The following is a 24,771-nucleotide window of genomic DNA, read 5'->3' on the forward strand; positions in this document are numbered from 1 at the left end:
AATCAGTATAACATCACACCTTCCCACAGTCTTACCTGGCTAACTTGAGTGTCCGGATATAGTGGCACTTCTGAAGGATCTGTATAACTCCCTCATCTGTGAACGTTGTGTGCTTGCTGTCACTCACGTCCAGAGTCAACACACGGTCACTGAGAGATGTCAACCAGTTCAAGATACTGTCTGTAACCCTTGACGACACTGGCAAATAGATATGTCGCCATAGAGATGGATCATGGGCAGCTTGGTGCCACGGTTTACAGACTCGACACACGCGACACAACAAGTCTGGCATGGAGAGATATTGGAATATATTCACAACCAGAGACAAGGGGAGAATCTGGCTCACATCCGCCTCACTGTTGCCATGGAAACAGGAAACCCCTGCCTGCATGGCAACAGAATTGTCTGTGTAAGTTCTGCTTGTGGAAGCAACACCTACAACACTGGATGAAAAGAATGGTGCCATGTTCTTGTTGCCATAGTTACAGTTCATGTTTGTATCCCCTGTCCCTCCTCTGTGTAGCAAGCGGCTGAAACTGGACAAGTGTTGGGTGTCATCCTCATAACTCTTCAGAGGACTCGCCTTCAAGGTCACAGCACTCTTCTTCTCCTTCTGAGGAACCCTTGAACAAATGGCTGAGGAGACGGAATTATTTGATAAATTTCGGTTTTCACACTGAGCTAAAGCATAGACTCCAGACCGACCTATCTTCACACTGTCCTGTCCAATGGGTTTGGGAGGATGGCCTCTGCCTTGAGGCTGACCTCCTTGAGGCTGGCTTCTGTCTTGAGGATGACCATCACCCTCCTCGTCACTGGAGATCCTCCTCTGAGACGGTCCCAATCCCCGTCTCATCTTCTTGCAAGGACAAGTCTCACATGGGGCAATGTCCATGTCCTCCCCATGTCTACATGTCTCACATCTCGCTGCGACCACAGGGACGGCCTGGGAAGGTCCAGCCTCCTCATCAGCAACATCCATGCAGCTGCCTGTGTCTGGTCTCCTCCCGCTGTCACCGTTGTCCATTTGAAAGAGCTGCCTGTTGAAAAAAAGATTTAAATTGAATAACAAAAAAATTTAAAAAATAATAATAATTTTTTGTAAACAATTGCAGCAGTGCTGCAGGCTGTATTTCCAGGGAGGGTTGGCCACATCCTTTTAGAAACTGACAGCCAATAACCAAAAGTGAAAAAATCTGTAGTCCTATTTGACATTCTGACAACCAAAAACATTTGATGATAAACTTTGTATATCAAGTCGAGCTCCTTACAGCAATACATAATACATATCATTGTGCAAATAGACATACTAGCAATGTGCAGAGCTTGTTTAGCCTCCTTTCGAATTCCAGAAATTTCAATATTTTCACTTTTTTTGTTTATTCATATTTCATTTTACTTTTATAGCTGACTCAACCCGCCTGTACATGGCCTGTGCGCTATGTCACATGTTGAAGTACGAATAATACAACAGCATGGTCTATAATGAATACTCTTGCAAGAACACTCTTGCGTGTAATGATGTGTATTGCTGGGAATCCGAAATCAAATTCACTATCTATTATTGGAGGCCCTGTGGTGACTGATTATCAATAATAATCGAAACATACATTTTTAATGTAACCACAAATTTTAAGGGTTCCCCCCCTTTTTCTAATTAATATTTCCCATAACTAATATGGCGAAGAAGTGCACGCATGCAAGAGAGACACAATAAAAATGGTTAAAATTTTCCATGTTCTGTTGATCACAGGCATTTGTGTCATTGCAAGGATTAAAGATATTTTTTCTTTTCATGTTTTTAACAAAAATCTTTAATCCTCACAATGACATGGGCACCTGTGCTGTTGAGGGAATGTTTGTCCATGAATGTTCATCAAATCTATTGGTTAGTTTACTTCATTCAAGACTGGTATACTAAAATAACAAAATCCTGATTAATCGACAATATGATGTTGACAATTAATATTATTTTTTACGCTTCTTCCGAATGATTTTGATTATTGCTGACACAACCCGCCTGTACCAATCACTGGAACACAACTAATGATGTGTGTGCTTACCAGAACTGCACAGTATTACTGGTATATCACAGGGTCGTAAATAACCCATTGCCTGATATCTCAGGTCAGTGATTTTTTCTGTCACCCAAGCAAATTTGTACATCGAGCTGCACCAGTGTCCAGTTGACTTTCCAGTGTCACTATGTCATTTATTTCAAAGATCAATGTAAGTAAGTAATGCACACCATCATAATAATAATAATAATCTCATTTCTTATATACTAGACAAAATAACTTAGGGATATTGGTATTTTTATGATTGATATCTTATCAGTGTGTCATTGAATAGATATATCAGTATCACTATTAATGATTTCAGAGTTCACATACAGGATTGGGTTGAAAATTCATAATTGACTGTACAATCAGTTACACTGATTAAGGATTAAATATTTTTTCAACTTGTGCAATTCCCTGGTAAGCATTTTAAGTCTTCTACAATACTGCAATACTGAATTTTTGTCAGTTTCTCAATTTTGTTATTATTGTGAGCATTAAATGAAAAATGTCAGCTTTTGTGGTTGGTTTCTGTTAAAAACGTGACAATGCCTAGACGTGTTCTTTCTGCATTAACAAGAACCAAAACACTCCTGAATACAATATTTTTCATAAGTATTAATTGTCATTTGAGGCAAGATTTTACAAGATTACAAACAACCCAAGTCTACACTGATCAATCTTAGAGTGTGCACAAAAATAAATACTGACAGACTGCCAAGATATATAAAAGATGACTGTTCAGTTAATTTGTTTGTAGATTTTACACTATCAGACCAAATCCTCACAATTTGCTCCAAATTTGACCCACTTTTTACACAAATGTACCATACATTACCGTAGGTAAGACGAATTTTAAGGACCAAAATAGCAATCTGTAGAAGGGTTCGGTTTATCTATGGGTGACACTTTCATCAAACCTTTCTCTGGGGACAAGAAAATGACATTGTATAGTTTTAGATAACAGACAGACAAGAGAATCTGTAGTTGAACATCACTAGATAAGATTATTTTGCCTTTCAGTTCTAATTTGACTTGCTAGGCATTGTATTATATGCAGGCATAAACATAACCATGTGTGTTTGTCTTGTATGTCAAGTTTGAAATAGTAATCAGCCACGCACAAAGAAATCTAGTCAAAACATACCCAACATAACAGCATGAATTCTGCTGCAGTGATCTATGACTAGTGTATATCTTAGCATTTTGCTCACAGGTTTTGCTCTATAAATATAAAATATGTTTAATTAATACTAAGGTTATTGGCCCCTAAAAGGCATGGCAAGTGGAAGTTGAAAGTGCATGGAATGAGTGAAAGAAGCATGCCATTTAATACGCTTTCACTGATGTTACTGTAAACAGGGCCTCCACAGATTATGAGGTGGTTGTCAGTTTGCGTTGTTGAGGATAATCTGAAATTGGAATCTATGCTATCGCAATTGGAGCAAAAAGCGTACCCTCGTGAACATGGTGAGGGAAAGTTGTAAACGCATGAAATGAGATGAAATACACCTACCAGTTTGTTGTGATTGCGAGATACAATAAATATGACATTTAGCAAAACAAAATATGTATGCATATCCATTTTCTGTCAACTACACTTCATTTCGAGGCATGAGTAGACAAAATATTATGGTGATATCTGTGAATAATACGAATAGAAGTTATAATTATCGGTGACTGCACCGTTGGCTTTGTCTTGTGGTCCGAGTATGGTATTCATTACTATTTTTCTAATAATTATTAGCGACAATTGATTATGAAATTTTGCAACTGATCATTACATTGGAAAATGGTAATCAATCAACTGTTGATCATAAATATAATCGATCACTGGAACACCACTAGTTAGTGAAATTTTTATGTTATAAGCAATGTCATGCAAAATCCTAATGTCCATCAATAAAATACATATTTTACTACCAGTGAAAAGTAATTCTGATTTTGTAAGTCGGTGAAAACTAACTTAAATAGCATTCATCCTCAGACAAGGCGTCGCCATTTTTGAAAATCATGAAGTCACGGGCTAAAGTCCGTTAGAATTATTGAGATAATGATTTGTTCTCATCAAGTTAAAAAATCCAAAGTACTTTTTACGAGTAGTTAAATATGCATTTGAATCATGGCCAAAAGGATTTTGCATGACACAACTTTTAACATAAGGACTTCTTCCAAGGAAGCAAGGTAGTGGTCGAAGTGACATTTATATTGCAAGCAATATTATATTGACCTCCACCTCAATTCCAAGAGTGAAATTGTTATGTTATAAGCAATGTCATGCAAAATCCTATTGTCCATCAATAAAATACATATTTTACTACCAGTAGAAAGTAATTGTAATTTTGTAAGTCGGTGAAAACAAACTTAAATACCATTCATCTTAAGACAGGGCACCACTATTTTTGAAAATCGTGAAGTCAAATCCATTTGAATTAATGAGATTATGGTTTGTTTTCATCAAGTTAGAAAATCAAAACTACTTTCTACTAGTTGTTTAATATGTATTTGAATCATTACCAAAAGGAGTTTGCATGAAACAACCTGTAACATAACCTAAGCGAGGTCGGTGTCGAAGTGAAAATACCACGCGATAAATTTCTTCACTTGCTAAATTTACTTGGTTTGTAACGTACACTCACCAGTATGTAGACACTTGTCAATATACGTCTTTATACTTGGTCTCATAATCCTAATTATTTTATAATCATACTTGTATGCATTTTGAAACTTAATAAAAAAAAGCGATCTGCGAATGTATAACAGGAATGTAATAATGTAGACATTTTTTAGTTTTCCTATATGAATCATAATTCTCACGCAGGCCCTAGTGTATGTCGTCAGCATCATTACACTTCACGGCGAAAACAATGATTCTGTTGAACGCTACGACAACTTGATAAAAACAAATATGCAAATATTAAAATCAAAGTTATAGGAGCAATGTCAGGCTATTACCTAGTTCGAGGAATGTACCCATCAATATCCACAAAAATGAGTGATATATAATTCATCTACAGATTTCCCAAGTGATGTGTCTTTTAACAGTCTAATATACGAAAATGTGATGTATCCTTTCAGGTTTTTCACATTGCTGTATGGTTGCATTGATCACCCAAGATAACACACTTGGCAACTAATTGCATAATGTGCGTCATTCTTTCTAAAAAGTATTTTCGTTAGCCAGTAATGAACAATCAATCAATGTATTGGTGGTTAATCCTTTGAAAGAAGGGTGTTGTTTTCACATAGACACAGACACGACAGAGTGTATTCAGTATAGATTAGTAAATGTACAGACATAAACACTACCTTTTGACAAATCCCCAATTCAAATCCGCATAAAAGTAATTAATTAATCAGCGTGTTATCGGTTAATCCTTTGATCGATCCAGACACAAGAAATGCCAAATGGGGGCCTTTGTCTGGTAACGTAAGTGGTGTTACCACGAATTATACCTGTTATAAATTCATTAACTGAGCATCAAGTGAATGATGACAAATAACGTGTAGGTTTATACAACCTATCACAGATTACAACCTAGCGACACCAAGTGATTTTGACAGAATCGTCTATGAAAACAAGGGTTGGAACTCGAAAACTAGGCAAAGCAGGAGACAAAACTAAATGATAGTAGATTGTGAGAACACATAGCTTTCATTTTTCACAACAGCTTTCGCGATTTCAGGTTTGTACAAACCTGTAAACGAAATAGTTTAACCCCTAAAATGTAGATGAATACTGCACAGACCCTCATTTATATACCTACAATTACGTCACGGAGACATGCCGCACTGATTGGTTGAAATTTCGTTTGCGGCTGAGAATTGTGCACTGCTGACAAGAAGGTTGATTTAAGTTAATGAAAGGTCAAAATGAGTAGTTTTAATGGTGGGGTTTCATATATAGCGATGTCAACAAGTGATTTTGTATTTGTACCCAACTTCAGTATATGTGATCTTTAAGTGAATCGTAACAGCTCTGACTTGTAAAAGTATTATCTGACCCGTTTGATGAAATAAAGTTGAACTGCAGGCAAGGGGACTTACATAATATTTTCAATAAGGACGCAGGATAATGGAAAAAAATACAATGTGCTTGTCATTAGAGTGACAGTGGCTATTATGAATTACCGGTGTGTTATGTAAGTGCTGGGGTAGATCTATTGATATTTTGTGCATACTGTTTAAGTGATATAGCTTGTACTGGCACTTAATGAGACAGGGACTAGATAGATTGAAACATATTTCTATGATATTTATGTAACCAAAACATATTTATCTCAGCCACACAATGTTAAGTAGAATTTTAAAACTGTTAAATATTTCTTGACCAAACTTGGCACATAGACAGGCCTGGAGGTGATCTGATGCCTTTTGGTAGTTTCAGATTTCTGAATATATTTTTTTTTCATTTTCATGTCAACGAGTTTGACTCTAACTATACGTTTAACTTGAGGTTGTGTTCTTTTCAGGAGCAGAACTTTAAAATGGTTCAGATTTTCTGCACCAAACTTGGCACATAGATAGGTATGGTTGTGAATTGATGCCTTTTGGTATTTTTGGATTTTTCAATGACAGTAACAAGTTTTACTTTGCCTGAAATTGTTGGTAGTACTGCTTTCTGAAGCTGAACTTTAAAACCTCCCGATACTCACCTTTCACTCAAACAGTCTTTTGTTGATACAAGCATGCTAGTATATGAATAGTTTATATGATTGTTTTCATAAGATCAATGTGAGGTACAGTGTAACATTTTACATAATCACTAGCTGACAAATTCATGAAGAGTACATTGATGACTTGTCTCGCTGTTGTTTATGTTTCAAGCCTGTTTATGACATTCTACATGCCACTCATGCCTCTGTGATCGAATGGCAGGTCTGTGATGTATGCAAATTTCCTTGTTAACCAATAACGTCAAGCAATACATCAATGGTCCTCAGGTCATTGATGAATTATTTCCCTTTCCTCATTACAATGTCAACCAATGACAATCAAGGTTACACTCAAGGCAACAGTATCCACACATCATGATTAATAATGAATATTTATGTCCTTTTATGTGGCATGTTGAACTTGATACCTGGATAATACTGACTGAAGCACGCAGACACCAATTTGAGATGCATGTCTGTGTTAATGAGTCTTTTACATGTAAACAATAACCTACTTAGCATACTTGCAATCTATATGTAAGTTCACTTGATACGCTTAGTTGTTGATAGTTGATATCTTTTGAGTATTCAGAGCTGGTTTTGTCCTCAAACACAAACATGAGACAAGAATATTGTTGTCAATGAAATATTAACAAACACATTCCATAAATTCTTGACTTACTTATCACGTGATCAAAGCAGGTCCGGGTATAGTTCAGCAAGCTAAACGTTGTGTTCCTGCCAAGGCAGGAACACGACGTTTAGCTTGCTGAACTATCAAGACGACAGAATGTTCTTCAGATTGTCACACCTCATCGAACCCCTCTGTCTGGAGATAATTTGCAAATCACAAATGTTACTGGCTAGAGTGCAGTTTACCGGGCGCGCGACCCGGGACTGCTGAGCGCTCGCTAATGCTCGCGCTGTAGAGCTACTGAACTGTCTGATGTATCCTTAGGGTTATGGACCCCACTTCTAGATCCTTAGGGTTAGGGACCCCCGCTTCTAGATCCTTAGGGTTAGGGACACCCCCCTTCTAGATCCTTAGGGTTAGGGACACCCCCCTTCTAGATCCTTAGGGTTAGGGACCCCCCCTTCTAGATCCTTAGGGTTAGGGACCCCCCCTTCTAGATCCTTAGGGTTAGTGAGTAAAGGTTAGGGTTGGCAAACCTTAGATGCGATTATATCCATATATCCATCCACGAATCGAAAGTCAAACGATAAACGTCATCATATATCATAGCTTCGCTGGATTGGCTGCACAACATCTTGAAAACAATGCCTAGGTGTGGCTTCTCGCTTTGATGAATGGGTAGGCGGGGCCTAGCTCTGCGCATGCGCAGTAAATGAAAACAAACCATAATAGTTTGTTTTCATTCACTGCGCATGCGCAGAGCTAGTGGGGTAATGACCCGTTAAACGAGAACTAGCTAACTGTGATCGCACCGGTGGTCCCGAGGTATCGTGTCCGCTAATTAGTCTAATTAGAATCCCACAACCCCTGCTGAGAGCGTTCGAGCCCCGCCAGCACAGCGAAAAAATTCTGAAAAAGCGCGCCCGGTAAAGTGCACTACTCCCACGTTACTGTTTGACTATCAACAAGCGTAACTGAATCTTGGTGAGATGATAGAATATGTTCGCCACCTTATTTTGTGACTATTTTACCATGTTTACAAATAATCCTTTCCTCTAATACTCGGTGTCAGGGTTTGGGTAGGGTTCGCGAGTTAGGTTAGTGTTTGGGTGAGCCTATCTTTCCTTCCTGCCTGGCTGGTGAGCATATTCCATAGAGGCTCCTGAAACTGACAATGGATTAAAACACATAAAATCAGCTTGACCACCACAGCCATATCAGTAGACAGAAAAATTCCAGTGCCTTGAAATTCAGCACTGATGGATGTGCAGACGGGAACTTCCGGTGATATTTTATTCGCTGTATGTGGCAATAATTCTACAAATTCACGTACCTTACCGGTCATGTGGATGTAATTGCCAATACCGGATGCCTGTGATGTTGTGCACATATGCTAGTGGAACCTTGAAATCATTCAAAGCGATGACTGGTAACTCGCACTTTTCGTATGTGGATTGGACCTGGATTACATGTGTGGAAAACGTCATCAACTTTTGCGTGGGAAACATCTAAAATGTGAGCCGTTGTGAAAACGAACGCAGGGAAGTTTAAATCGCTAATATAACTTTCTCCCGACAAACTTTGATTTTAATCAGTGAAAGAAACAACTGTGTAAATGCTGTTGGCAGACTTACACAAAAAAAATAATATTTTGAACATAGGAATCAATCTACGAAGCATAACGTTAAAAAGTTAATTTTAAGTATGTTTGATCTGTGAAACATTGAAACGTTCTAATAATAATGTTCAAATTAACTGAATCTGTCGTGTTACTGAAAGTATTTGTTCTCATTTCTATAACACAATATTAAATATTTAGTGAGTGAGTGAGTTAAGATTCAGCGTCACACAGGCAGTGTTTCAGTCATATCATAACTAAAAAATATAAGATACTTTAATGATAAACGTTCAATATAATATATAATCAAAGGACAGTAAAACAACTAGTCTATCACAGATGGAAATCTAAAAATGGCATGTTTAGCATTAGAGTATTTGCTAGCCATTCTCCACTAAGTGGGGCGATTTTGGATTTGTAACATTTCAGCATTTTTCTTCCGAATAACATGCGCTTTATAGCTTTTAACATAAATTTTAAACATTACTGCCTTGAAAATGTAAACGATATGCTACTTTGTCAATTGTTAGTCGAATTCTAAGCATTTGTTGTACATACAAGACAATTGTCATGCAAGGCCTAGATTTTGGAAGCTCTCTTAGCGCTAAGATCGTCGTAAGTTAATGCTAATGGATGGCACTTACGAATGTCTTAGAGTTTAGACAGCTTTGAAATTCTAGACCCAAAACTGTTTTCCACAGTATATATCGCTTGTGTGAGATCAGATGATATCTCTTAGACATCGTTGACAGTAGACTTTGCACAATGCCTAGACAACACTATGACATCATGAACTTGATGATGTCACAATGATATGACATCGGTCTGCTACAAATCAGAGGGCATCCAGTGTCTACTAATATCAGTTACATCAACACTCGTTGATTAAGGTAAAAACATCCTCGGCAAGCTTCGGATATTTGTGACTTTATCAACTTGTGTTGACATATTTGATATCAGTAGAGACTTGGGTGAGATTTTCCATATAAATTATAAATGTAACTTAACTCTGTGTGTGTGTCAAAGTTGTCACTAAAAGACAGCACTGGAAAAAGGAAGATTCCTGTACAAACATATTTCATCAAAGGTGAGCTATATTGAACATTTGATGACCGCTGATGTTCTCACATGGACAAGGCCTTGAAATGACCAGCTATAAACACAGACGACAGTGATGCACTCACCCACTAGCTTTTCTAGATTCCTGATGCTGGTTCCCAAACTGTGAAAACACCATGACAGATACATAGCTCATGAGAGAAATAGAACACCCGAGTGAACTGATTCAAACGTTACCATGAAAGGTATAAGATATATTCGATATATTGAAAACAAAATGTCACCTTTTGCAGACGTTGTTCGTTTCGTGGACAGACGTGTACAGATATTGTCGAGTGCATTGTTTGGCACAATTGATGATGACAGACAAGCCCAACCCAAACCTTAGAGATTTAAGAGGTCCGAAACTGATATATGTAAATCCTATCCACTTAACCACAGCGAAGGTTCTTTCTCGAATGTAGATGAGCCTAAAATGAACGACGCCTATAATGAACACACATATAAAGAGCTTCTTTTACAATGGGCTTTATTTTGTTTATAATCTGCGGCTATAATCATCTAATAAATAATGTAACGAGCTGTCTGTGGGTCGCAGTCGGGTGTTGTATATTATAGCCCAAATGCTTATATCGAACTTCGTCTGTAACGAACTAAATTTAGTTGAAACCGAAACACAGTAGTATATTGTTCAGGGCGACATCTTGTACAGAATACATCTTTGCTCACATACCAAAGGCAGGGGAAATCACGAAAGATTCATGTGATCTTGAAACAATCTACATGATTTATTCAAACAAGGCGGAGAATCTAAAGTAGAAAGGCATTATGAAGCATTTACTGGGGACGTACAGATTAAATAATATATATCGGTAATTGCTATAGGTGTATCCTATGCACACGTTAGCTAGTCACGTGATGCATTAAGGCGATAACGATGTTCATTCTGATACCATCGTTCAAGCAGGTATGTTGTTAGTTTCTTCTTCAGAAACAGCAACTCTGTAAACCCCATACTTAGAACCTGTTAACGTATCTTTCTGACTTATCGCCTTCGTGTCTTTTGAGCCAAATACCAGTGCAGGAATTTCTATAGTTTCCCACCATGCTAGCAGTGTTTCCACATGGATCAGTTATGGAAATATGTCCGACGTGAGTTTATTTCTTGACGACATGTGAAATTATGTTAAACTACTAGTATTGGCTTGTTAAATCAAACCTATCCTTTTGTATGGATCCGAGATTTGGGGATTCTAGCAACATGACTTCACAGAAAAATACATATGATGACCATTACGTTTTTCAAAGGCGTTTAGAAGCTGAACGGACGCCGAGCGGGCTATGTGACTGACTTTGTGTGCCTGACTGTGACGGTGCGGGGTCGAAGCCCGGATGGGACTCAACCAAAAAAGTACTAGAATTTGTACTTAACAAAGAAAGTGAAATCCCAAATAAGACATATGTTGAACAGGAATACATAATCCGTTTTATGGACAACTCCTTTATTCTTTACACAACGTTTTATAGCTAATTCTTGCTCCTTCATCAGGTGAATGTTCGTCCAGACTCGATTATTAAATATGCAAACCTCCGCCATATAGTTGGAATATTCCTGAGCGCAACTACAAACACAAGCAATGAACCATCCAACTACAAACACAAGCAATGAACCATCCAACTACAAACACAAGCAATCTGAACATGAAACCTTTTTTCAGACCTATTGCATTAAAATAACATGGAGTAGTGAAGTACTCAGTGTCTGGAGGAAGTAGATGTTGTCTGAATGCGACGACGTATTGTTTTCTATTCTTTAGTTCTCAGCTCTTACTAAAAGAAGTCTTTTTTGCATAAATTCTCATAAATTATAGGCATTTTAAAAGAAATAGAGTAGCTCCGTAAATATTTATTTTTGTGTCTTGCATTGTCTGTTTATACATTTTTTCAAATGCCTTCCACACAGTTAAGCATTAAACTCTTCTGTCAAGTCTGAGAAAAACTTGGTGTTGGTGGTAAATTGTATAACATTCTTGTATCAATGTGTGGTAGGTTGTCGGCTTGACTCAGAACATCTAAAGGTCTTTCTAGTCATTTTGATTGTAGAACAGGTACTAGACAGGGTTGCATTCTCAGCCCTTAATTATTTATTATATTTATTAATCAGCTTATCGAAAGTATGGAGTAATTTGGTATATTCATTACACCTGGTGCTGATAATCTATATGCTCTAACCTTTTTTCAGTTGGTAAGTAGCGATTCTCAATTTGTTTGACAAAATGTAGAAGTGGCAATTTCAAACTTATTTCTAGGACCGGTAGATATAACAATGCCCCTTGTGATTCAAGATTTAGACCTTTTCTCAAGAAAATGATTCAAGATTTAGGCCTTTTCTCAAGAAAATGATTCTTAAAATTAACTGAAGATTAACTACATCTTTATTGTTAAGCCTACCTTGATATAAAGAGTACATTTCTGGCTATGTATGTGCTGAGTTTTATATAACTATTATTATAAAAAAATATATTTTTTCTGTAAAACTTCTAACTTCATGCCAACTATATGTCTATGGATGTATTGTTGACCAGTTTTGGCCTATTACTGAATAAAGTGTCTGTATGTGTGTGTACAAACTTACTTTGTTGTGGAGTCGAATACATTGTTTACTGAGACTGTTTGTAGACGTTTTCAGAGAGGGTTGAATTAGTATAAAATAATTGACAAGTAATGCCGATGTGACTTTAAATTTTAACTCTCTCACTCTTAGCATTTGGTATTACACTTGAGCAGCAGGTGCCCGCTGAGAGGCGATGGTCAATGGCGACTACGACAAGGGTTGTGATCCAGTGAGTGAGTACGAGTTTCGCATATACTCGAGCAACGTTACAACAAGGGGTGGGTGGGGAGGGGTTTTGGGTCTTGGGTGTACATCACCGCAATGATCTCCATTATCGTCCTTTACTTGTTGCCGTTGGTGTTGGTTGGTTTCTATAAGGGATATCATATATAGTTTTCACGCACACTGTCTACATAACACTTACCTTTCATATAACACTACAAACTATCCTCTTTGCATCACCCATAACATTCTCATGAGAGGAAAATGCGTTTATTTCAAATTGGTTTTGGGGAGAGGAACAGGATGTCGCTGAGCTCTTAGGACAGTTATTGTCGATAAGCAATGCATTATTTGATAAGGCTTTGCATTGGCCATCAAGCTATATTTCTTTCACAGGAAGATGAGTGTTACCCTACACCTTTTGATGTTCGTGGCAGCAGTTCTGAGCAAGGATTTGATGAAGACACATTATCGACAGCCGTTCGGTCCGAAGATGTGTGACCAGTTCTGTCGACAGGTGAAACAGTGTTCTGAAGTATCCTACTCGGAGATACACCTGTCATGCCAGCTATTTCAAAACAGAGTTCGGGTGAGCGCTTTCATTCAGAAGCACATGTGTGTTTAGTTGTGTTTATGTGTTGAGAGCAGCAGCTGGAAAAGCGACATTAAAATACCATGGCAACCCACACGACCTTGACGTGACCTATGCGACTTTCACATGAAACCATGACATTCATGTGACTCATGACCTCTTGACCCATACACGTGACACATGCGACCTTCATGTAAAAATCGCGACCTTCACATGACTCACATGATATGACCCCCACATACGCGACCTTCACGTAAAATCCGCAACCTTCAGGTGACTCACACGATATATGATTCACACACACACAGAATCCCCAGACACGCGGCCTTTTCATGAAACCCGCGACCTTCACATGACTCACATGATATATGACCCCCAGACACATGACCTTCGCATGAAACACGCGACCTTCACATGACTCATGACACATTATGTCCTCGTTAACTTCTAGATGTATGACGTTAACGTCCACGACGTTGTATACAAGACATCGGCCGAGTGCAGCAACGTCGCCAGGAAATGTATCAGTTTGATTTACTGCAGGTAGAGAAGAGCAGAACCACAAGGACCGGCAGTCCAAAGAAGAGGCTCAGAATCACTGCAGGTTTAACATGTAAGATGTTTGGCCTAGCTTCTTTCCTTTGGGGTGACCATAGTTCCCAGGTCTTAAATGTAATCCTGATATTAATCACTTCAGTGTCCGTGTCTGTGTGTGTCCATACATTGCACCCATATAGGGATCACAGGCCATTTGACATTAAGTGAGAACACTTTCACCACTCGATCCCAGTAGTATGATTCTTGCTCAGATTGGTGTTTACCGTTTACTAGGCACTGAGAGTTAGTCTTGTCACAACAGTGGTTGGGGGATAGAACGAAGGCAACAAATCAGTTGACGTTAAGCAACATCATGCGCGTTGACTCCTTGGATGGAGTGCGAGTATTTGGGTTTTACTCCTGCCCAGACACAAAGCACCTATGTGGTCACACCTAAGGAAAATGGGTGGATTCAAAATAGCTCCGTTCACCCAGCAGAAAGTGGATACCCGTTGGTATAGGTAATATGACTAAAGTGGAAGCTGTCTAACCTGGCACTCATTGGGGCTGAAGAATCAGTCCGGTTTAGACACTGTGCCGGATTGTAGAGCTGATGATAAATGTACAAGCCAGGGACTGGCCTTAGATTTTAGGCCAGTGTCGACAACTTGCTTGATTGGACAGACGCCGGTTTTCACAGCTTCCACTGTATTGACATAGCGCATCAGTAATCTTGGTTATCCAGAAGTAGTATAGTTGGGGTCTGTAGCACACACCGGCGCAGCAATGACTTAGCATAACATCACTGCCACAGACTAATTTGCATATCACGTGATCGGACTTTGTCTTGTTTGTAAGCAAATGCGCATATTCGTAAATAAGCTGAGACTGGCATAACGCAAGCGATTCGGCGAGGTTTCCATATTATTTCACACTGTTACGTAAATATTCTTCCGCAACTACGTCGATAAGGTTTATGACAATACATATTTATATTCAAACCGGCTCCATCGTTTCCTGTCCACAAGGCTTCGATGACAGCACGTGGAGCCGTACAACCCATGTAAACAAAGGATCGCTGCGCAAATCGAAATAGTGTTCACGTTTTAGGACAATTTCTCTGTGAAACTGAACCATTTTAACAACGATATTTAATTAGATGTGGAGATTCATAACAAAATAAAGCAGTTGTGAAATGTGCACATTATATTGAATGAACTGTGTAAGATGTGAGGAATCGTCACATCTTTTTGGTCTGTGGCAGAGATACTATGCTGACTAGCCGCATGGAACTCTGGGTAGGAGAGTGGGTCGGTAGACTTTACTACTTCCGGGGTAATAATATCCGTCATGTTGTATGCACTTAGAGCATGTCCCTGTGACCCGGCTATGTAAGTGTCCAGTTATCATCATTACTATTCTCGGTATGCTGTTGTGATGCATGCATGTGACATGTGAAAGTAAGTCTGACCGTGCCAGTTTAGGTTCGTATCAAGTGTACACACGTGGGTGCAAGACACTCCGGCTTCACGTCGTAATCGTGCTGTACTGACATGTAACTAACGACATGGCACTTTAGAACAGTTCGTCATTGGGACAAATTGTCATTAACAAATTGTCATTTTGAAACAAACTGAAATGCTAAAACACTTTCTTTCTAAAGACATGAAAAAATATAACCACAAATATGAATTTCAAAATATACTAAATAGCAAAAGAAACTCAACTCTGACATTTTTTCAAGTTCCTAAATAGAAGACATAATGACGAACGCATACTTTTGTGAGATTTACTGTTTTAAAAAATTGCGTTTCTTTTGCTGTTCATTACGTATTGTGTTGTAACCATTCCTCTGAATTATATGAAGCGAGTCGCCTGAAGGAGTCCAACTTGTGGGTAACATGGGGTACAGCCAAGAGGACGTGCGTGGAACAAGGACAGAGTTTGATAGAAATAGAGAGCAGGGAGAAAGAGATGGCTGTGATCCTTCATCCCCGTTACAGCAGTTTCAATAGCCGTGGTAACGTATTTAAGAGTGTTGGACCTGTGTTCTTACGTTTTTTTGTTTTCAACACAGTCATTTATTATGTCCTTGGATGCCATCTAGAGCTGGTGGACGAAGGTTTGTAGATGCCAATGTCCCTGAGTAAATGCTTGCTCCTTTTTATCTGATTTTCTATGAAGAAGCACATGGTGCCAGATCTTCTTCCTGGTGTAGGCTTGAGGCAGATAGTGAGTGAATATGGTTTTACGCCACTTTTAGCAATATTCCAGCACAATCACGACGGTGGACACCAGAAATGAGCTTCACACGTTGAACCCATATGGGGAATCGAACCCGGGTCTTCGGCGTGACGAACGCTTTAACCGCTGGACTATTTCACTGCTCCCTTCATCAGAAGAATACCGAGAAATGAAAACGATAAAGGATTTGCCTTCTGTGCTTGTCAAACTTTATCTTGGTTTTCATGTCAAACAAAATATTTCAAGCGTTTGATGGAGGTGGGGTTGAGTGGTCTTTAGACGAAAAAATGGATCGGGAGCGGGATGTGTGGGAGTTTTAGAACCGAAATTGTTATAAAATGAATTGTTTTCAATGGCCGCTTTACACAATGTGAAGATTGAAACTGGGAAATTGTCTTTACATCAAACATGTAAAAATGAATGATTTGTTTTTGTTAGCTTTTTCTGGAACCAAGTCCATCTCCCTACACAATGTCAACAGTAGTTTAAATATTTGAATCAAACCAGACTCACCCATCTAGAGTGTAACGTTGCAGAGTCGTGGCTGGGACTGAAAGACAAGTTCTTGAACGGCAGCTACTGCTGGATGGACGGAACACCGCTTACGTTCCACCACTGGGCGTTCGGACAGCCGCTTTATGGTAGTGGACAGTGCGTGTCTGTTTCTTTGAGAAATATGTTGTGGTCACGCAGTGACTGTGAGAGAAAGAAGAATTTCATATGTCAAAACTAACATCATCAAAGCTGTGGTCTTCTCGTGTGGGCATATGTTTTTCTGTGTGTATCTAAACTCATAAGACTAGAATCATAACAAAGAAAAATACAGTCCAAAATTCGAATCAGTCGTCCTTTGCCTCAGGAGGTAGTTGAGTAGCTGAGTGATTAAAGTGTTTACTTCTCTCGCTGAAGATAGGTTTCGATTCCCTGCGTGGGTATGATGAGTGGAGCCCGTTTCTGGGGTTATCCGTTGTGACCCCGTTATAATTAATTAATAAAGAAATTACCATTGTTAATTTTCATCATGTTGTTTTTGCGATACAGATGTGATAACCACATCTGGGGACATCCCAGAACATACCACCATATTACGGTGCTAGTCAGGTCCACTGTTAAACACACAGTTCACAGGATACAAAGCCATAATACATTTCGTGTTATTCTTTCCACCGAAACATTCATGCCGCCGTGTTGCTGGAATATTGCCAAAAGCGGCGTAAAACCATAGGCACTCACTCTGTCCAATATTATTCAGTGCTGATTGGTTGTTGAAGAGTGAGAAGTGAGAAGAGGGAACGTATTAACCGTCAATTCCATTTGTCGTTGTTAACTTGGAAATGACCGCCAGGTATCTTCTACTGTAGTTTCTGAAAGGTTTACGGAGAGCTGTTACAATGTTTGCTGATACCAACCTACTAAATAGATCTGCACATCTGTACTTTATATTTACCAATTAATGGAATGGAACATATGTACATCTTCACAAGGCCATACTATTATAAGCATTCAAATGTAGGAAAATTAATTTCACTATTAACAGATACTAAGATCACTGTTACAGAATCTGGCAATGTATACCTATTTCGCCATGAGAATTTATGCATGCGTTCTAACCACTCGTGCAAACTCTAAATATAGTATATATCGGCCTATAATCAAAGGCATGTGACGTGCAGGGGCTTCACTGATGTACCGACTTGCTGTCAAATTCCCCTGAACCCCCACTAAATCAGAGCTTTATGTTCTGAACATCATGACACTACCTTCCCCAAATCTGTCGATCTGTCGAAAGAAAGTATGGTCAAAACGTTGATTTCTCCGACGGTAAACACGCAGATGAAGATCTGAAGAAATCGTGATTCATTACTGAACAAGACTAGCGTCCATTATCTAAGGTTCCAGTTCCAGGCTGTTCGACACCACCGCAACCGATTGCGCTGATGGAAGTCTCGAAAAACAGGGGCGACAATTGGCCTTGGTCGAATCCTCGACTCAAACAATTACAATGCACTATTGTGTTTGGGGATAACTATTGTCGGTCACTTCTCGCGCCATCTTGGGCGGAATTGGTCACGTAGTGTTCTGATGAACGCTGAAATGTGTGGCAACTACGGACTTCGACTCCCCATCTTCAAGGCGGCTTGTGGCTCCACTCCTTGCCTAATGATTTCCTTTTATCCAGACAAAAACGAATGAGAAACGTGAACATAACGTTTGCCTTTTCATAGTACTCAATACCACATGCTTTTCAGCTTACGTGAATTTTGCTCTGCATGTTTTCAAGGTGACGTTTTGGTGAATATTTCTTTTTAGAACAATAGGAACGAATTGCTGGTTTGCGTCCCCAAAGCTGTTTACAATCACACAAAGATGACGTTTGTTTTAAAAAAAATAGATATTTTCATTGTATTTCCAGCAACTACATGAGTCCAATATTCTCAAAATCACCTGAGCGTTCTTTACTGAAGAGTATACTTGAATGGCTTGTGTAGCACGTGTTATGTCTGGGGTTAATCATTCTCAGTAATGTACCGTACTCATTCCAGTACTTTCTTTGGATTGAGTCCCACCTTGTGGTTGAACCAGCGCTCGAGTTCAGCACCTAACCGGCGGTTTAGTGTGGTTTATGGCTAAATGACATGGTGTTGGATGTCGTATTTAGAAATTCCAGATCGATGAATGTCTTGCTTCAAGATATCCAAACATCCTGCATACGTCATTATTTTGTACGATGTGTTAACCTAGTTGTTAAATTTAGAATACAGTTGTACACAAGACCACGTGTCTTTCATGTTTGTTACTTTCACACCCAATTCGTGACAGGCTGGTTTTTGGTGAAATCATTGTTTCAAGTTGGGAGTTGATACGCTGCAAATTGACCGTTGCACTCTTAAGCAACAAACGCAATACCCCTGTTTACAACCTTCCGGGATTCCACTTCACCAACAAACACAATACTCTGATTTTCAATGACCTCTGTGATTCTTGTTGACTACAGGGTTCAACAATGAACACAGTTCTCCGAATTTCAACAACCTCTGTGATTCTTGCTGAGTTGTGTTCACTACAAGGTTCACCAACAAACACAACGCTCTGATTTGCAACACCCTCTGTGATTCTTGTTGACTTGTGTTGACTACAGGGTTCAACTAAAACACAACACTCTGATTTTCAACAACGTCCGTGATTCTTGTTGACCTGTGTTTGCTCCATTGTTTTATCATCAATTGCGGCTTTAGAAGTACACAGAAACGTAGAACATTAGAGTTCCTATCCGATGGTATAAATGCTAGTGCAAATGCATCAGCGGTTTTAAGAATAGACATTGCTAAAGCTTGTCCGATATGCGTTGAAAGACAGTAACTCTCTGCTTTTTTTATCATGCACAAACAAAACCACTGTGTGACGATTGTTGTAATTTGGCATCTTTACGAAAAGCGTGAGCGAAGGAAATACATCCTAATATCTGAACGACATCAGTATGTAAATGTAATGAGTTTGTATATATGTGTACCGTTATACTCAATCGTAAATAATGACTCGCAATAAATGTCGCAATTTGATTTTCCTGTATAACTTCAAACCACAACAGAGAAGCCATGCACGTATGAAGGTAAAGGGGCATAACTCCGCAATGCTTAACACTCTCTGTACCTCAGATCACCTTGACAGAATAGGTTGTGGATACGGACGCTATATGTTCGTGATGTTTTGTTCACGGTGAACCAAAATATTCCAAAACATACATCCCCATTGAGACCGGATACGATTTGGTAGTATCACAAATTATGAAAAGAAATCGTATTGAATGTGAGGGAACGTAACAGCGATTGAGACCCGTGAAGCTCCCGGGGTAGAGTAGGTCTTCAGCAACCGATGCTTAGACAGCCTAACAGAATATGAATGGGAACAACACGCGCACCTGTTTTGCACCAGTTTAACGTATCTGAAAGAGAAAATTTCACAAAACCTAAATATTTGTTACTGGATGATTTTTCTTACAATAACTATGCAAGAATAGTGATGTAAATGTTGTTCAAGTTAAGACATGACATTCTGCATAGTTTATTAAACCATTTTTTCGTAGAAGTATAATTACAGTTTGAAGTTCTGTCATCATACTGTTTTCTAGTCGAATTTGAATGAATTTCATCTTCGAAAATAATGATAGTGAATCATAAAACGTTTCTGACAAACGCTCACCTGGACAATGAATATTGAATTAAATTCAATTAAATTGAATTCAATAAATTATTGAATATTGCTCATCATTGGAACTAAACTATCTGTTAGCATGAAGATTTGTTATGGATTTCAACTTCTTTATTATGAGAGTTAACGTTGTGTTGTCATAAAAGAGAAGTTGATATCCATAAAAATCTACATTCTTATGTATTTCACTTCTAAATGCCCTTCAAAGACATAAACTATATGTTGTTGTATGGTGCCCACCTTTCGTATTTTAACATTTGTGTAGAGTTTTGAAAAATGGCGCAGTACATAAAATGTGTCAATTGCTACGCAATGAGAAAACGCATAGTTGAACATTGTTATCCGTTTTTTCACTTAGGGTTCAGTAATACAGGGCAGTCATGATGTAAACCTGAATGAACATAAACGGTCCAATGTTGCAAGAAACTGTACGTCATAAATGACAAGTGCTCCAAGGTCAAGGTCGCAAAGCAGTCAGTATCTTGTGTGGCCACCATTAGCATCAATGGTTGCTTGGTCCCATAGATTGGGGCAGATTTCAGGTAACGTCAGTGGCCGAGGGTCACTCTGTAGCACACGACGATCCAATTCATCCAAACAATGTTCAATAGGGTTAAGATCCGTGGTCGGGAGGGCCAGTCAGAATATGAACGTTGTTCTGGGCAAGGAAATCCCTGGTTACTCTTGCCATATGCGGCCGAGCGTGATCATGCTGAAAAATGACGTTCTGGCGGTTCATGAAAGGAAGGACATGAGGTCTGGTGATTTCATCATGGTAACGTCGAGCTGTTGAATTGCCCTGGATCTGAATGAGATCTGTCCGGCCACTGTATGAGATGTCAGCCCACACCATGGCACTCTCAACGTCACACCTGTCCACTTCCTGTACACAATTTGCAGCGTAGCGTTCGCTACGACGTGGATAAACACGTGCTCGTCCGTCGGGACGTCGCAGCATGTAACTTGACTCATCACTGAAAATAACAGTTCTCCACCTTTACAGTGGTCATGGGAGATGTTGCCGACACCACTGTCTGAGATGTTACCGATGTTGACGTGTAAGGACAGGTCGTCGCAAAGGTTTTCTGGAACGAATACCAACCTCACGTAAGCGGTTCGTCACAGTCTGATCAGAAATTGTTCTGTGTCCTGGCACTACTGATGTTGTGGATTATGCTGTGGTGAACCTTTTCAGCAAATGTCGAAGCCGAATAAACCTGTCCTGAGCGGGCGTTTTCAAACGGGGTCGACCTGACTTGGGGCGATTACGTGTTGACCCTTGCTACTGGTAGCGATGCCAAAGTCTTGCTATGGCAGTCTGTGACAGATTCTGTTGCCTTGCAATCGTAGACTGAGACTCACCAGTCTCCAAATGACCAACCGCATTGTTGTGCTGAGCCTTAGTAAGTGTAGGCATGACTTTAACACCAAATTTAAGATTGTCAACTGTCGCAAGAACATTGAAATCCTCGACTTTTATTGGAAATGATGTATGGAATGTGCGTAAAAAAGGAAACAATTGAATTTCTTCACGTTCAATAATTTATTGCATTTATTAAGGAAAACAGATTTTGGTGCGTTTTGGCGAGTTGTCCGCAATGACAATGGATTCAAACTCGGAAATGTTTGCAGACAGTGTTCACCATAGGTATACTGATTACATAGACACCAATGATTCAAATTTCAAAAATTACGAGGAAAAATACTACCTAGTATGCATTTCATTTTTGAGTAGTTTATTTATATAAATATCATTCAAATAAACAACACAAAACTATTGTCTACATCCACATGTGTAATATTAAAAGGGCAAAAACAGTGGAATTATTTTAATGGAAAGAACCCTCGAAAAACATGCTTTGCAATATTAAAACTGTATAGGCAGGATAGGGTCATTGCGACTTTTATACAACCGACCTTCATACCAAAGACATAGCCTGACAGATTGACAGCTGTAGTAATTGTCAACAAAACATGTCGCAGTGTAAAGAAATCCCCAAACTGATTGTAGCTAAAAGATCTTTTCAGTTGTGCGTGATATGTGAATATCGACATGTAGGTTATGCCATATATGCTGTTGAAATTCGACAATAAAATAGATTGAGATTATAAACATTGCTACGTTGCTTGTTGTCCCTTTGCTACCTGAGAGATTGTGAGTGTGAAATTGTTTTTTATTTCCCATGTTTCATATAGGCCTACACTTCACACTTCGTAACTGTCGGAGGCCATTGCTAAGTAAACCGTGAACGTAACCACCATAGGCTTGCATCGGTATCTGCGCGCAGTGTAGCATGACATTTTACCTTCAGTGACATTAACAGAGCATTCACGTTCGTTCTTGCTGACCTGACCCAATTGTATTGTTTGTTGATTTAAATGAAACTACATTTTGTATCGAGGCCGTGTAGGACGCCATCAAAACGCCGTGTTTTTAAATTATATATCTCTAAGATATAGAATATCGTGTCAATGATGCGGCTGGCTGCTTGACTGGGCTCAGGTAGTGGTGTGACAGAATGTCAGTGTCACTCCAATTGATGTTATGTCTGAGGTTTCTGCTCACATACGTCATATCAGAGTTTTTCAGTGATGCATTGTGCTCTTTCATGTGTTATCCTATACTGTTTTCTAAGCATTGTGATTTGTTTTGTTATCTTACCTCATACATAAATGTCGTTTCCTGATTGGCTAAGCGTTCTTCTATTATTTTCAGTGTACCCCACTTACAAGCGATGTATATTGCAATGTACCCCACTGCCAATGGCAACTCATTCGGTACTCCGTGGTAGTACTTCTTCATCTCGAACGACAATGAATCACGCATGATGCACGGACATTCCCGATGTTTTGCGAATGCAAATCGGGAAATAGCTTTATATGTTTTTCTTGTAACGTCTGCAAAATCTAGCGATGGTCACGAACAGATTTGCCTTGCATTCTAATAAATAAATTTGACAAAACGTTCAAATGTAGTCCCTGTCAAAAAAGGTAAATTACATAGAGGCGATTTTACTAACAATATGGGGAAAACAGCAAGATGCAAGACTTGACTCGTTTGATTCACACAGGTTGGCTTAAGTGCATGATATGACACTAATGCTTCAAACAGTTCAGAATTAACATTGAGGTATTCAGTACGGTAAATACGTTGTTCACTGATCCCACGGGACCCATGGGTTGAGCCTTCGGGCTCAGGGAAGATTAACACACATCGAGGGTACATCAACCCATGCTCCTCCTACTGACCAGGGAGGGAGGGAGGGAGGTTGTCTCTCGTTTGTTACACATGCCCGTTGTTGCACTGTCAGGTTGGGGGTTAATTACTGTTACACCTACAACAACAATGAACTAGCCCAAGCTGCTAGTAGAAGGATTAAAAGCAAACCAGCTTAACTGTCAAATCAATCAAAGAGATTAAGTGCAAGTAGTTTTGATGTTTCTTTACTCAATAAATGTTTGTTTGATTAAAGACGGTTAATAATTAGCATTTAATATTTACATTCAGTTGTTTTTTTTCTTGAGATGATTTATTTTTCTCAAGACAGGATTAACTCATTTTTATTTAGAGAATACGTCATTCATCACAAATGGCTGGGAATGACCCTTGCTTATTAACCATATGCATGGCTGGTATTCAAAGAGTAGAGCGTGTCACATTGCAACGAGGCAGATCACAAGTTCTTGTTTAAGGGTTCCTCTACATCACGTCCACAACACGACAAACATGTCAGCACTGGCGATGCATTGATAGGACAAGAACCAGCTTCACCAGGGTACTATGACACCACTTGGCTCCCTTGATTCCACTGGATATTTGATTAAGTTTGGTTCAGACGTTTGTTATGTAAAATCTATGCGCTGAGTTGAATCCATGGTTTAGAAATATATGATGAAAGACATTAAAGAATGATGAATTTCATATGCATGGATTTTAAATCAAATATGAAATGCAGTTGAATGATATATAGTGCTGAACTACTGAGTTAAACCAATTTTCAAATAAAAGTATATAAAATACAGTAGAATCTCATGTAGTGCTAATCAGTTGTGTTGAGTTCTCTTTTTACGTTTATGTCGCGAATAATGACTGTCCCATTCTTCAGTAATAGGTTATAGGTGTGTGTAGTCGTCTGTGACCTTACGTGTGTTGCGGTGTATAACAACTGGCATGTGTAACAACTGGCATGTACAACAACCGGCATAACAACTGGCATGTGTAACAAATGGGATGACACCGTGAACAACATATATTGTACCCGTTCTTCAAGCAGTTCAAAATTAACGTCAAGGACGTTTACTGGTCCCTCGGTGAACCCATTGTCCC

General features: G+C 39.1%; 1 protein-coding gene across 2 annotated transcripts in view; it reads right to left on the reverse strand.

Annotated features, from left to right (window-relative positions):
• The window catches only part of LOC137259734 (F-box/LRR-repeat protein 17-like), a 31,162-nt gene extending 22,298 nt beyond the window's left edge, over window positions 1-8,864 (reverse strand). Inside the window, exons 1-2 of one of the 2 annotated variants that reach the window (XM_067797335.1) lie at window positions 8,683-8,864; window positions 36-1,040 (exon numbers count right to left, since the gene is read on the reverse strand). In XM_067797335.1, coding sequence (XP_067653436.1) covers window positions 36-1,027 — 992 coding nt within the window. In that variant the 5' untranslated portion in view covers window positions 1,028-1,040; window positions 8,683-8,864. The remainder of the gene's footprint in view (window positions 1-35; window positions 1,041-8,682) is intronic. The other variant, XM_067797334.1, reaches the window with a different exon arrangement.
• Between the last annotated feature and the right edge of the window lie 15,907 nt (window positions 8,865-24,771).

The sequence above is a fragment of the Haliotis asinina genome, chromosome 13 (genome assembly GCF_037392515.1).
Source record: "Haliotis asinina isolate JCU_RB_2024 chromosome 13, JCU_Hal_asi_v2, whole genome shotgun sequence".
In the NCBI taxonomy this organism is placed as follows: domain Eukaryota; kingdom Metazoa; phylum Mollusca; class Gastropoda; order Lepetellida; family Haliotidae; genus Haliotis; species Haliotis asinina.